Consider the following 14,741-nt stretch of genomic DNA (forward strand, 5'->3'; position numbering starts at 1 on the left):
TGGTCATAAAGTCAGTTTCTAAAATAGTTTCAGGTTCAAGGATTTCAGTTTCTTCTTCTAAAAAATGAGGGTTTTCATAGACAGGGTGAACATGTAATTGCCCTTTAAAAGGTCGTAACAAACTAGTATAAAAAGTATTGTGGATTTTCCAGTATTGGGGTATTTTAAATTAATCCATTGAAATATGTTCCCATGTGTTCAGGAATTGGTAAAGGCATTAATAAACCATATTACTTACCATGGTGTCGCTTAACTCTTTGACAAATTAAACACTCAGATACAAAGTTAAAAACATCAAATTCCATTTATGGCCAACAAAAATCTTCAACCAATGTACGTAAAGTAAAAATAATACCTCTATGGCCTTGATATGGGGAACAATGAATTTCGTACAACACAAATGATCGAAATGGAATAGTTACATATAACCTTTTCTCATAAAACATAAATCCATCAGTATAAGACAATGAATCTATTGGAATCCAATTATTTGCAACTAATTTATTCCAATCAGTGTGAAAATTTGGGTCTTGGTCATAGGCATCTTTCATAGGGATAAGGGAATCAAAAGATATAACAGAGATATTATGGATAGTTGGTCTTCTACTCAAGGCATCGGCAACAACATTCTCTTTTTTGGGTTGATATTGGATAAGTGGATGAAAACTTTGAATAAAAGCAGTCCATTTAATATGACGGTCAGAGATTTGTGGCTAACTAAGGAGATGTTTGATACTTTGTTGGTTAGTTTTGATCATAAATTCAAATCCGATTAAATAGTGTTTCCATTGACATAAAGCTTGTACTACAACTAGCAATTCCTTATCATAGGTAAAATACTTGAGTTCAGATGGTTTAAGTTTGCAGCTAGAGTAGGCTATGGGATGTGAATCTTGCATAAGGATAGCTCCTATTCCAGATCCACTAGCATCAATGACTACTAGGAAGAATGGTCTATTAAAGTCAGGTAATTGCAATACAAGAGCATGTGTTAAGGCATGTTTCAATAAATCAAAAGACTTTTGCTGATTTTTAGACCAATGATACACAATACCTTTCTTTAATAATTTTTTCAAAGGCAATGCAAGCAATGAAAAATTTCTCACTAATTTTCTATAAAAGCTGGCAAGATCTAAGAAAGAACGTAGTTCATGCACATTTTTAGGTATCAGCCAATTCAAAATTTCTTCTATCTTTTTAGGATCAACTTTAATACCATCAAATGAAACAATATGTCCTACGTATTCAATGTGGGTTTGGAAAAAATCACTCTTTTCAGGATTAGCATATAATTGATTCTCTTTCAATATTTTGAAAACCAAGGATAAATGTTCATAATGTTCATTCTCATTCTTACTAAAAACCAATATGTCATCAAATAAAACAATGGCACAATGCTGATGCTTCAAAAATGTATGAATCATCATACAATTGAATGTGGCTGGTGCATTAGTTAAACCAAAGGCATAACAAGGAATTCATAATGACCAAATTGAGTTCTAAATGCAGTTTTGAAAATATCAAGTTTATCCAGTCGTACTTGATGATATCCAGATTTAAGATCTATCTTGCTAAATATTGTGGCCCCTTGTAGCTTATCCATGAGGTCTCTACCCTAGGAATCGGATATCTATTCTTGACAGTGATCTTGTTTAGGGCACGATAATCAATGCACATCATATAGGTTTTTCTTTTTTCTTTTTAACTAATAGGACAAGTGCACCAAAAGGAGAACTGCTGGGCCTAATGAGTCCTTGGGTTAACAATTCTTCAACTTCGGTTTGAATTTCTTTCTGTTCAATTTGATTATGTCGATAAGGTGCTTTACATGGTGGTTGAGAACCTCGAATTAAGTCTATTTTATGATCTTTAGGACATGTAGGTGGTAAGGTAGCAGCAAAACAATCTTTAAATTGTGAAAGAAATTGTCCTACCTAGGGTCCATCTGATTTTCCTTAGCTTCAATTTCATTCACCCATATTAAGTAGGATTTGCTACCTTTTCTTAATGCACGTTTTGCCTGTGCGTGGCTAAGTAATGGAAAAATATCTAAGGTATGTGTACCATGTAATGTAATTTGTTTCCCATTAGAATGAATCGTCATTGAATGTGTGGAATAATCTATATCGGGATTATATTTATGATGCCAAGGCATTCCTAAAATAATGTCACTAGATTGCAAAGACAACTAAGAAATTTTTGCACTCAACATAATCACCAATTTTAATTTCTAAGTCATGAACTTCTTGTGTTCCATTGTATCTAGTACCTAAGAATGCAGCCTTGATGCGATAGTGAGTTGAAACGGTATGTAAATTCAATTCTTTGACCAATTTTGCAAAAATAAAATCGTGTGTGCTCCCGTCATCATGTAAAACAAACTTTTCTTTACCATGCACAAGACATTTCATCGTTAATGAAGAATAAAGATTTGGCATACCTGGTAAAGTGTCTGAAGTAGTACCAATATCGTCATTGTCTTCTGTGAAATCGGGCATTTCTTCATGGTCTTCATATTCAGTCGCTCCCAAGTAGTTGATGTGAACAGTTGGCTTTTTGGATTAACAATTCACCGCTAGATGTCTAAGTTGATGGCACTTGTAGCAGACTATGGGTTTGGTTTGGAAACATTATTGGTAATGGCTGGGAGTTTAGGTATATTGGGATTTGGCTGGAAAGATAGCTTAGGATTTGGATTTGTGTTTGATGGTAAAGCAGGGGGTCATGTCCAAGATTTATGAAAAGAAGATGGAACAAAGCAATTTTGATTGAATCTTCGAAAGATAGAATTGAATTGCTTTGTACCGAAGTTATCGTTAGTTGGGAATTGTTGTGGTCGCTTCTCTCGTCCTTGAATTTTGTCTTCAGCATCATGGACCAAAGAAATCGCATCCTCGAGGGTTGTTGGCTTGAACATATTCACCTCTGCATAAAAGTGACCAAGTAGACCTGACATAAACTTGCGATTGTGGATCGCCTCATGTACATCTTTGAGCATTCGAAGTTGCAATAAGGTGTTCCAGAAATACTCAGTGTATTGCGAAATAGGCTCACAATCTCTTTGTTGCAGAAGATCCCACTGTTTGATTGCTTTTTCGTGGAATTGAGATGAAAGAAAATTTTGCAAAATTTTCTTTTGAAAAGCCTCCCAAGTAGTAGGACAATCAATACTTTTGTCGACAACAATCCACCATTGTGATGCTCTATCCACTAAATGGTTAGTGACACACTTGAGTTTGTCTTTTTCGGCATACACTTCATGAAAATAATCATCAAACTGTCTGATAAAAGTGAGAACAATCTTTCCATCACATAGCCCATTAAAAGTACGGAATTTGAAATTTCTTTTACTTATCTTGGCTTCTTTCCTAATAGATTGTGCTTCGAGTGTCACATTGATCGTACGTCGTATAACATCTTCGGGTTGTGGTTCATCTTGTTCGATAGTAGATTGCTGAAGAATGGCCAGTTGAGCTTGCAAAGTTTGACGTGCTCTTCATTCCTCTTGAACTGCATCATAATTAGGTCCAATTTTTGCTCCACCATTGGTTTCGGTAAATCACCTTCGGTCATAAAATCTTCCATATTTTGATTGGACATCCTGCAAAATTTCAAATGACCTCACACTCTCGAAATTTTGTTAGCAGGATGAGCGTAGCTCAAAGTTGAGTTTACTTGGCTTGTTTTTTTTTTTAAATGGCTTTTTTGCAATCTTTCTTCTTTTTTCGAGTACGAAAATTGACGAAATCCTTCTTCTAAGCGGAAAATATACTGCGTGTATTAGTTTGCTTGCTAGAAACTGTCTATGTCAGAGTGTAGATACAAACAGGGGCTTGCAAGAAAGTTGGAAACAAATTCAGAATCAACTCAGTGTGAACAACTACTAAGAAACAGATTTAAAAGATAAGGTATTTAATAAAGCTTAGCCTTAAGCTTAAGCTTTTTAAATAAAATATTTGACTAATCGAATTGGCTGTGACAGGACATCAAGAGCTTTTTTACGATGCGGACGGCCTGCAGTACGTCCTCCTACCACAGTCGATGAGATTTAGGGGCTTAAGCTTTATTATAAAGCTTATTAAGCTTTATAAACTTGAATTGACTTATCTCTCTTCTCTGCTCTGATTTAAAAAAACATGTTGATGAAGAAGCTTCACGGGTGGTCCTCCATCGACAGAGAGTGGTCCTTCGTGATCCAACGGCACAGCAGGGGGTTCTTCACCGCCAGGAACACGTTGGTATTGACGAATCGTCGCGAGATTGACTATAGATCCTGTTCGTTCCAAGAGCTTTGCCTTCGCACTAGATGGTAAGCGATTGGAAGCCCTTGATCTCAGCTTCGCTCTGATACCACTGGAGCGCAAATTGGATGCTGGATGCATACGTAGCGAGTGCCAGAAGGTCCCTAAGAACAAAGAACTCTACTTAAGCTCACAAAGCAATAAGATAGACTTACACGACATGAGGCAAAAAGACAAACTGGGTACAATCACCCCCCATGCCTTGTGTAAGTGCTTCACAAGGCATGTATTTATAAATTTATTCATCTTAAAGCTCAAAAATAGCCCAATTTTACAATAAGCATGCTTTAGCTTTTGTGTTTGCTTTTGTCCAAATAAAGAATAAAGCGGTTGGGCGGCCCAAGAGTTAGACTGTGTCCAAATACAATGTCCAATAATGAAATATTTAAACCGTGTGTCCATGCGCATGCAAAATAATAAATATTTGTCAAGCGCTTCGATAAATAAGCACGCCTAAATAAATATTAGTGCCACGCCTTTAATGATAAGACGCACGCCCATCAAAAATGATAATTATTTCTAATTAATTTGAATACATTCTATTGCCCAGTGCTTCCCAATGCCACCACTGTCTGCTCTACACATCAACTGAAGTATTCACAATTGTTAGAAAATAATAAAATTAAACCGACAAAAGTGAATACCTAGCAATCTTCAGCTACAAAATAAATAATAGGTTGGAACTCTATCCTAACCTTAATTTAATACGAGTGCACTCTAAACTCATAAATGTCCATTAATTTAAATATGTATTTTGCGAAATCACCCACTGTAGAGTCGCCCACGTGCACATTAAATTAACATGATGCCCGAAAAGGATAGGCATCTCCATCAAATTCTCGCACAAGGAATCCACCTTGTGTACGAGCCCCGATAAATAAATATAGTTTTATGTAATCCACCGCAAAACCTCACAGAATCCACCGTGGAATTTAAAAAATCACGAAATCCACCATGGTATCACAGAATCCACCATGGAATATGCTTCCTGGCATCAATGTCCTAATGTGAAAGTGACGATTGGTGATGTATAAGAAGAGCAACACTTCTTTGTGTAAGATAATTCCTCATATTCAATGATTTTGAGACAGCCCTATATTACAGGAGTGCGTATGGAAACAAAGGTGCTTGATGATGGTTCTGCTTATGCAAGAGTTAGAAGCAAGGATGGGAGGCAAGCGGTCCAATTTCTTATTGTTTGTGTTAATCATCCTAGAAATCGTGATACGCTTCAAGAGTCTCCTTTAGCTCCAAATGCAAGGGAATTCAAAGACCTGGATTTTCATCAAGCCACTGCTGTAATGCAGGAATACAGTAGTGCTATTCAAAGGATGTACTCACCTCTTGATGGAATGAAGCATGTATTTACTATTGGTTATTCTTAGTTTGCACCAAATAGTTCATGTTGGTTTAAGCCTATGGAAGCTATGTGCAAGGCTAAACGCATATCTATGAAATGGGCTACTAAGGAACTGAAAGCATTGGGACTATTAGCAGAAAATGAAGGCATTTCAAGCATCTTTTATGGGCTGAATATTAATGATACTATGGCTGAAATTTTAGCAACTATACATGGAGAAAATGAGGCTGAAAACAAAGAGTTGTCAGTATGCTTTTTGGACATGTATGATGTTATAGCATTGTTTACTCAGCAAGAAGGATTACAATGGGCTGAAGCACTTGTGGAGACAAAGTATAAGACAGGTAACAAAAATGTGAAACCAATTAGTTTGCCACTTCCACCAGAAAGTGAGGTTTTGTATGAGAAAGTGTCAAGGCAGTCAAGCTTACGGGATCCTAAAGATATAGATCATCAGTTTACATCTGAAACATTGTAGGAATTGAAAGTTGGTGCAGAAGGGTTTCTTTTGCCTGTTGAGAGAGACTGTTTTATGCAGATGTTGGCTAGGCATGGAAAGGCATTTGCACTTCATCCAACTGAAATAGGTTGTGTGGATCCAAATGTTGTCTCTCCTATGGTAATATTTATTGTGCCACGTGTACCATGGAACTTGAGGCCTATTCCAGTGCCTAAAGCCTACTTGCCAAAGTTGATGGATTTGCTAAATGAAAAGATTCACGTGAAGATCTTGGAGCCCTCTTCAACCCTGTACTCAAATCGTTGGTTTACTATGCCCAAAAAGAATGGAGCTTTGAGATTCATTCAAGACATGCAATTGGTCAATAAAGTGACAATAAGAAATGTGGGTGCAAGTCCTGTGGTTGATGAATTTGGAGAGGCTTTTGTAGGCAGAGCGATCTATTCTTTGGGTGATCTTTACTTGGGGTATGATTAGTTTCAGCTTGAAATTGAAAGCAGGGATATCACAATCATGAAGACTCCCTTGGGGTTAGTAACGATGTGTACTCTCCCGCAAGGTGCAAAAAACTTAGTGGCACATGGACAAATGCTATGAATAGGGCACTCATGGATTTTATACCACAATTGACAATGCCCTTCTTGGATGATGTTCCAATCAAAGGTTGTGCAGTGGATGAAAAGAATGAAGAGATAGATGCTCATGGATGCAAACAGTTTGTTGCAGACCATATTGTGGATTGTGAGATGATTTTGATGTGTCTAGAAGAGGTGTATTTAACTTTCTGGACAAAAGTCGACAAAAGTCTGTCTTTGGAGTTGAAGAGGTTTTGATTGTTGGGCATATGTGTAGGCCCTATGGGCGAAAACCATCACCAACAAAAATAGATGGAATTGATAGAATGCAAGATGTATGCACGAATGTATCAGAGATGCATAGATTCTTGGGACCATGTATGTTCTATTTGATATGGATTCCTCACTTTGCACATGTAGCTAGCTGATGCTCTATATCAGCTTATGAGGAAAGGTCAAAGATTTCATTGGGAAAGGAAGCATCAGAAAGCAATGAAAAAATTGAAGTAGCTTTTAAAATCTGCTCCTACATTGAGAATGGATGACTATTCACATGGAAAGCCTATCATTATTACTGTTGATATAAGCTCAATCGGGATTGGATGGGCAATTGGGTAAGATGATGAGGAAGGGCAAAGATATGCAATACGCTTTGGTGCTAAAGTATTGACTGAACAACAAAGAAGGTATCCATAGGTTAAAAGAGAATTATGGGGAATTGTGACAGCCCTTAAATGTGATAAGGAGTATTTTATGGGTGCTCATGTAGTCATTGAGACCGATTGTTTGCCAGTATTGGGTATGATTACTAGTTGTGCTACTTCAGACATTGCTATGCTCCGATGGATTGCATACATCAAATCTTCGAACCTCGAATTTCAGCATATTGTAGGAAGAGATAACCCAATGGCAAACATGTTATCTCGAGCAGCTATAAGAATGAACATGGGATGATGGATGAGAAGGAAGAAGATGACTTTCTTGTGGCTGAAAATGATGTTGTAAGAGTGAATTTAGCAATGCAAGGTGTTGCTACAGCATTAACAGAAGCTTGGACAACAAAGAGAAGACACTTTAGATGTTTTGCATCTTGTGTAGAAATGTTTCTGAAAGACAAATATATAGGAGAGTGGCTGAGAATTGGTCAATACCTTAGTACATTAACAAAGAGAGATGAATGGTTAGACGAGGAGTTTAAGAAGATCAAGAGGAAAGCCTATGGGTTTTTCTTAAAAGATGGATACTTATGAAAACATGCTAAAAAGAAATAGGGTATGCCATTGCGAGTTTTGGGTGATAGAGCTTCACAAGTACATGTTATGCAAGAATTTCATGAAAGCTTGTGGGCTAGTCAAAGAGGTGTGTGGGGTACTTTTACAAAGATCAAAGAAAGATATTGGTGGTAGGGTATGTATAAGGATGTTGCTCACTTTGTGGAAACATGTATGACATGTCAAATGTATTCATTATGAGACATCAGGATGGATTGTAGCCCATGTATCCATTGTCTCTTCATTTTAAGTGGGTGATGGATTTAGTCATGATGCCTACAGATCTTTGGCAAATGAGGTATCTTGTACTTGCATGTGAAGTCTTAACTAATCGAGTGGAAGGGAGAGCTTTACATACTAAGACGACAAATGTCGTGTGTACTTTTCTCTTAGAAGAGATCTTTTGTTGGTATGGCTATGTGGAAAAAATTACAATAGATAGGGGTGAGCTAAATGCAGATGAGGCTCATGATTTCTTTGCAAGGTTGGGGATAAAGTTTGCTTTAACTTGCTTTAACTTCAGCCTATAACCCTGAAGGAAATGGCAAAAATGAAATAGGTCATCCACCTATTGCGAAGGCATTGGAAAAAGCATGTGGAGAAAAGGTAAAAGAGTGGCCATGATTTCTCCCTTATGCTTTGTGGACCGACAAAACAGCACATAGTGCTATTACACGATATATGCCTGTTGAATTGATGTATGGTCAAAAACCTATCATGCCGATAGAAGAGATGACAGTCACATGGAGTATGCTACCTTGGAAAGAGGAGTTGAATCGAGAGGAGTTGTTGGCCTTGCACATTGGACAGTTGGAAAGAAAGTCAAAAGACATAGAGGCAACAATTCCAAAATTAAGGGCAGCAAGGGTACAGAATAAGAAACAATTTGACAAAAGACATAGACTGAGACCAAGATGGGGGTTGGGTATTGGTTTATGATAGCAATTTAAACAACCAACATAGTGCCATGCATAAAGTTTCCAAAAGATGGTTTGGACCCTATGTGGTAAGACATGTATTTGATAGTGCTACTTATGCATTAAATGAGGTGGATGCTACAGCCATAAAACTTCCAGTAGTAGGGAAAAGAATCAAATTATTCAAGAGGCGGGAATCTAATGCCTATGAGTTGCCAGAATTGGAAGAAAATTATGGCCATGATATAAGGGATAGCCAGGAAGATATGGAAGATGAAGAAGCAAAGGATATGGTTGCAGAGGATAAGGAGGGCTCAGAATCTAATGACAACTAGGTTTTTTGGCACATATCGGAGGATGTGCAAGTTTAGAGGGGGTGGATGTCGTGATGCTATGTGGACACAGTGTAAAAAAGCATGGAATGCATCATCGTCCGACTTTCTTATTGATCAAGAGAGTCAATGTGATTTGAGTCATTAGTACTAGTGTGAGTGGCATGGATTATCCAAAAATACTAGATTTTTGGACAATTTTAGCATATTTTTTATATTATTTATTGTTTAGAAATCTGAAAAAGTTAAAAAAGCTTCTAGATTAGGATGGCATGCAAAAAGCAAGTTGCTTTTTTAGTCAATTATGAGATTTTTTACAAAAAAGACAGATGGACAAAATCACGCGCGTCACGATCGTTGTTGACAAGCTGAAAACTGCACTTTAAACTAAAACAAGAAGAAGAAGCGATCTGGGAGATCCCTGAGCAAGTGTCCTAGGGTTTTACCCCCCTTCCGAAGCCAACGGAGCCATCAGATTTGGATTCTGAGCAGCAGGGAAGGAGTTGTTATTTTGATGCACGTTTTTGGTCTACGAAGGAGCTCCACGAGATCTAATGCCTGGAGAGTGCTTCTAAGTAGTGCCAGACAAAGAATTTCAAGTTATATCAATATATATTGATTTGATTCATTGTGCTTTGTCGTTATTGTGTTTACCTCTTGTGTATTCTTTATCTTCTCTTCCATCTCCTATCTCTACTTCCTTCTACTCTGATCCCCGGTGGATACGACCTTTCGACAAAAACCCCTCCGACAACGTAGTTCAATATAATGTTTTTTGCAACACTCTATTAACATTATAGATGCAATAAATGATTGCATAAGCAAGTATGTATTTTTGATACATGCGCACTCACATGTTATAATCTTAAATTTCCAACATTGGTACTTGAAGTAAAAGCTATATTTTTTATATAGGCATATAGTCACTTGTTATAATCTTGAATTTCCAACATTGATACTTTAAATAAAAGAAAGTGCATTGACACATGTACCATCATGTCCAAGCTAGCAAAAAATTGACTATCAATGTCTCTTCGAACATGAAGAAGATAATCTTTTGCTACCAAAAAACCCTCAAATGTTTCCAACTTGTAGATCATTCTTACTCATTTTATAAGATAACAAAAAATGTGGAGTGTTATAATTCAATTATTCTACAAATGATATTCTCATGGCATTCAAGATGGGCCCATATCTTGAATATTAGAAACCTCTATCATAGTATGAGCAACACTTCGATGGGTTGATTACAAACACCCTATTTAGTCCATAATATAATAGAAATTAAGAACGAAGGCATGTGTGTACTTGTTTTACAATATTTTGTCATTATCTTACAAAATGATTTTGGTGTCATGCAAGTAATCAATTGCTTTGCCACATGTGATCTCCTTCAAATGGTGCTTTAAACATTGAATGAGGATTATTCAACACATTTTGCACATATTCTTTCCTGCAACAAGACATTGGAAAGTTTTGTTAGTACTAAGATAAGAACATGAGTTTAAACTAAATTCTAAAACTGAATATTTCTAGTGTTTAAGACATATCCTTTGTGATACCATAATATCCAAGATCTTTTTTAAAGTTAAGTATAAGAATATATTTATTTGAAAAGAAGTCGAGCACTAACCTAGTATTTATCTCATCTCCATATGGCTTCAAAATATCCACTCGTGTTGGGACCTCTTTATATAAGAGTAATGCCTGAGGTTATAAGATAATCTTTAATGATATATTTAACTTGTGTTACAAACATACACAATTATCTTACTAGAATAATAAATGACAATGAATCCAACCTTAATATAGTTTTTTGTGTCTAATGTAAACCGATGGTACATTCCTTGTTGAAGGGTGATCATGTCTCCTTTCTTGACATTGAATCGAATCCAATCTCCATTGTAGTCTCGAATGTCCCAAAAACCTAAAAGATTGTGCATTTGGAGTAGGTATTAAGCATGTGAAACCTAAAAGATGGTGAATTTGGAGTAGGTTGTAAGTATGCAAAACCCTTAAAGTAGTAAATATGTATGTTTATTTGATTAAGTTAATTAGTTTGTGTAAGTGGTGTACTTGTAGCTTAGTTGCATTCCCTTATAAGAGGATGCCATGACAAGTAAATCAAAGGATCACGTGTCATTACCACTCCCATCAAGGATAAGTCTGCTCTCTTCATAGGGGTGCAAATGCTCTTGAAAAAAGTGCTCGGTTTTCTCTTCAAAGTTGTCCATAATGTTGGGGGACACTATCAATGTTTCCTACAATAACAATTTGATTTGAAACTTTTGTTTGTTTTCTTGACTCATTAAAAAAGGAGATGTTAAAAAGTGATCAAATTATAATTTCAATAAATCTCTTTCAAGTTTTGAATATTGCTTCTCAATGTAGTTGTAGAAAATGTATGAACAAAAGGCACATGTAAAAATTCGCTATATGTTGTCTCATTAAAGAGAATAAACTCTATTGCAATGTAGGCACTACCCAAAATTAGATCGTTTAGGTCTATGTTACCCCATAGATGTAGCCATGTTCTTGTCTAATCTTCTCAAGGGTTGGGTCTGATTCCCAATTGTCCACATCAATTTGCCAGTGTAAAACTCCAAGCTCTAAACTCACAAAAGCAGATCATAATCATCATTGAGCAAATCCCATATTAATCTCTTGAATGTGTTGCAAGTAAGCACATTTAATGAACGTGGTGATTAGATCACAATCCAGCTTGGTAATTGAACTATATTGAAGAGTATATTAGTAGCTAGAGGGCATGATCTAGCTGGCTAATTAAGTGATATGCTGACTAATTCAGTGATATCAAGAGACCAATACATCAGAAATGTTTGGAAAGTGAAATACCGACCTCGTAAGTGCGCCTGCGTGATGGGTCGATTTGGAGAGTGCTTGTGAGGGAGGCGGCGGTCTGTCAAACGATCATCGAAAGGTTTGATAACCCAAGCGTCCATGGCGATACTGATATTCAGCTTATAATTGAGTATAGGATTGTAGAGAAAGATTGGACGACGTCGTAGTAGCAGACGGGTAGAATTGATGGAGAAGCTGTGAAGCTAAGACCAACTGTATAACTGCATGTGATATGGGATGAGGTATGTGTGTGTGTGTGTGTGTGTGTGTGTGTGTGTGAGAGAGAGAGAGAGCTCCTGGCGCAGCTGAGCTACTGCTGCAGCTGCATGAGATGTGTGAATGAATGAGAGAGAGAGAGAGAGAGAGAGCTACTGGCGCAGATGAGCTACTGTTGCAGCTGCATGAGATGTGTGAATGAGAGAGAGAGAGAGAGAGAGAGAGAGAGAGAGAGAGAGAGAGAGAGAGAGAGAGAGAGAGAGAGAGAGAGAGAGAGAGAGAGAGCGCGCGCTACTGGCGCAGCTGAGCTACTGCTGGTATAATGGATATAGAGAAGAGAGAGAGCTACTTGAGAGAGAGAGAGAGAGAGAGAGAGAGAGAGAGAGAGAGGGAAATAGGTATGGTGGATAGAGAGGGACTGAGGCAGAGAGCTCCTTGTGTAGTGCTGTTTAATGTGGGAGTTTGTGTGTGTGGGTACAGAACACATATATATATATATAGGGAGACGTCGGAGTACAAGGAGACCTTCACTCCAGGTATATGGATTACCAATACTTTTCCTTTGTTTTTCCCTGGACTTCTTCCATGGCGCGCTCATGCTTCTTGCTAGCTTTTTGAGCTCCTTTGACGGCTTATCTCATGGCACACCCCCCTCAAATTCCCTTCTCACATGCACCCCCTTAACCACAAGTCAAATATTAACCGCCCATTAGTTGACTCTCCCCTCCCCCCCCCCCCCCCCCCCCCCAAAGACCCCCAAAAAAGGTGTCTCCACCATTGAAAAACATCAAGGGAAGCTTTTCTTCATCGTAATAGTACTATCAAGAATAACAAAGAACATCCCCTTCACAAGCATTGAGGGAGGCCCTCAAATTTGTTATCTTGACATTTTCATTCTTTAACACTATGCCTTGGCTATGAGTGAGTGTATGGATGCATGTGCATGTGTCTCTTCATCAGCAACTCTATTTTAACTCCTAATCCTTGTAGTACTTGAACCTTGGAGAGTGTTTACAAGGAAAGTATATTAAGTGTCAAGAAGGCTGTTGCCAAATTTTAGAAAAAAGTTTCAAATCTTCAAAGAGGAGGTTTCAAGGTTGATAAACATTAGCCCATTGTAGAACTATATTGTCGATTTTCCATTCAAACTCTTGAAAGAAAACCTATAAAGCCCTTTGAAATGGTTGTCAAAAAATGGCATCTTTGGATATTGACATTGCATCATTTGTTTTGGTGTACATTGAATTACCAACTAGGTTGTTGGCATTGGTTCTCTTAGGCCGCCCTTTTTATATTGTCCTCATCTAGGGTACATGTACTTAAAGGGGCATGTGCAAATAATACATATAGAGCTTTAGAAATGGCCATCGTATCTATATTATTTAGTTATGTTTGACAATAGTAGAGAGTTAAAAAATTTGTCAACATTGGTACCTGAAGATTCAACTATTGAGTGGATGGTATGTGTAACAAAGGATGTGCACACTTCTCTTCTTTATAAGACAAAATGCAATCAATCTCTCAAGTGGGACACTTGTCCTCCAAAGTGATTTCATGAAAAAATGGAAACCCCCTCCCCCTCAAGGGTCCATCTAAATTTCATGAAAAAATCAAGCCTTCTCCCCCCTTATGAGTCAATTTGACCAAAAGAACACATTGTATTGTCTAAGGGTTTACACCCTTGGATAAGTCTGCATCATTATCTTATGATGAAAAAGGGTCTCAAAGACACCAATTCAGTCGTTCCTTTCTATCCACCTCACTAATGCCTGAGAAAATGACATTTATCATTTGCATTCTACCCATTATAAATCCTTATTCTCAACCACAAATATACATGAATCATACATAAACATCACATCCCATGTTTGCATGGCATGCATACCAAAAGGCTTATACCAAAGAAGATTTTATGCTTCAAATAGTTACTGCCATCAACTTCACATTACCCAAGCCACAAGTTACAAAGTGAACAACACATACATTGAAATCACTACGATAGAGATTGATATGTTAGAAATGTGCTCTATCAAAAATTTGAACAAAAATGACTTTGATATACAAACACTTGATATCTTAAGCACTTACCATTATCAAATCCATGTTAGCCATGCTATAAGTCAGAAAGAAAACAAGGCTTGTAAGCAAGGTAGTTTAGTCGGCAGATTCTTGTTTTGAGGGACTATTTATTTTTCATTTCAAGGTCTCTTTTTATAAGATCCTTGTGGTTTGTGTGCACTTCTAAAAAACCACTTATTCTGTTTAGAATCCCCTTGCCATTGTCCCCTTCCATTTTAAACCATGAGAGGCACATAAATAAAGTTCTTCACACATCCCAACAAGTTGTAGATGTCCAAGAGTAACTTGGAATCCCAAAGGGCATTTGTACTCGCACCCTCATCCTACATGGGCTAATGTCAAAAGTGCTCTCACGCGTTAGGTGTGAT

At 37.3% G+C, this 14,741-nt stretch overlaps 1 protein-coding gene across 1 annotated transcript; it reads right to left on the reverse strand.

The window, feature by feature from the left end:
* Nucleotides 1-10,311: 10,311 nt before the first annotated feature.
* LOC148032188 (uncharacterized) lies at nt 10,312-12,511 on the reverse strand. The gene is made up of 6 exons (XM_087684049.1): nt 12,077-12,511; nt 11,731-11,825; nt 11,363-11,477; nt 11,019-11,143; nt 10,850-10,923; nt 10,312-10,669 (listed from the first exon to the last, which is right to left on the reverse strand). The coding sequence occupies exons 1-6, from the start codon at nt 12,177-12,179 to the stop codon at nt 10,582-10,584; spliced, it is 600 nt and encodes a 199-aa protein (XP_087540175.1). The 5' UTR covers nt 12,180-12,511; the 3' UTR covers nt 10,312-10,581.
* Nucleotides 12,512-14,741: the final 2,230 nt, after the last annotated feature.

This window comes from Lygodium microphyllum, chromosome 8 (genome assembly GCF_053477565.2).
Source record: "Lygodium microphyllum isolate KBCC chromosome 8, Lygodium_microphyllum_v1.1.10, whole genome shotgun sequence".
Taxonomy (NCBI): Eukaryota; Viridiplantae; Streptophyta; class Polypodiopsida; order Schizaeales; family Lygodiaceae; genus Lygodium; species Lygodium microphyllum.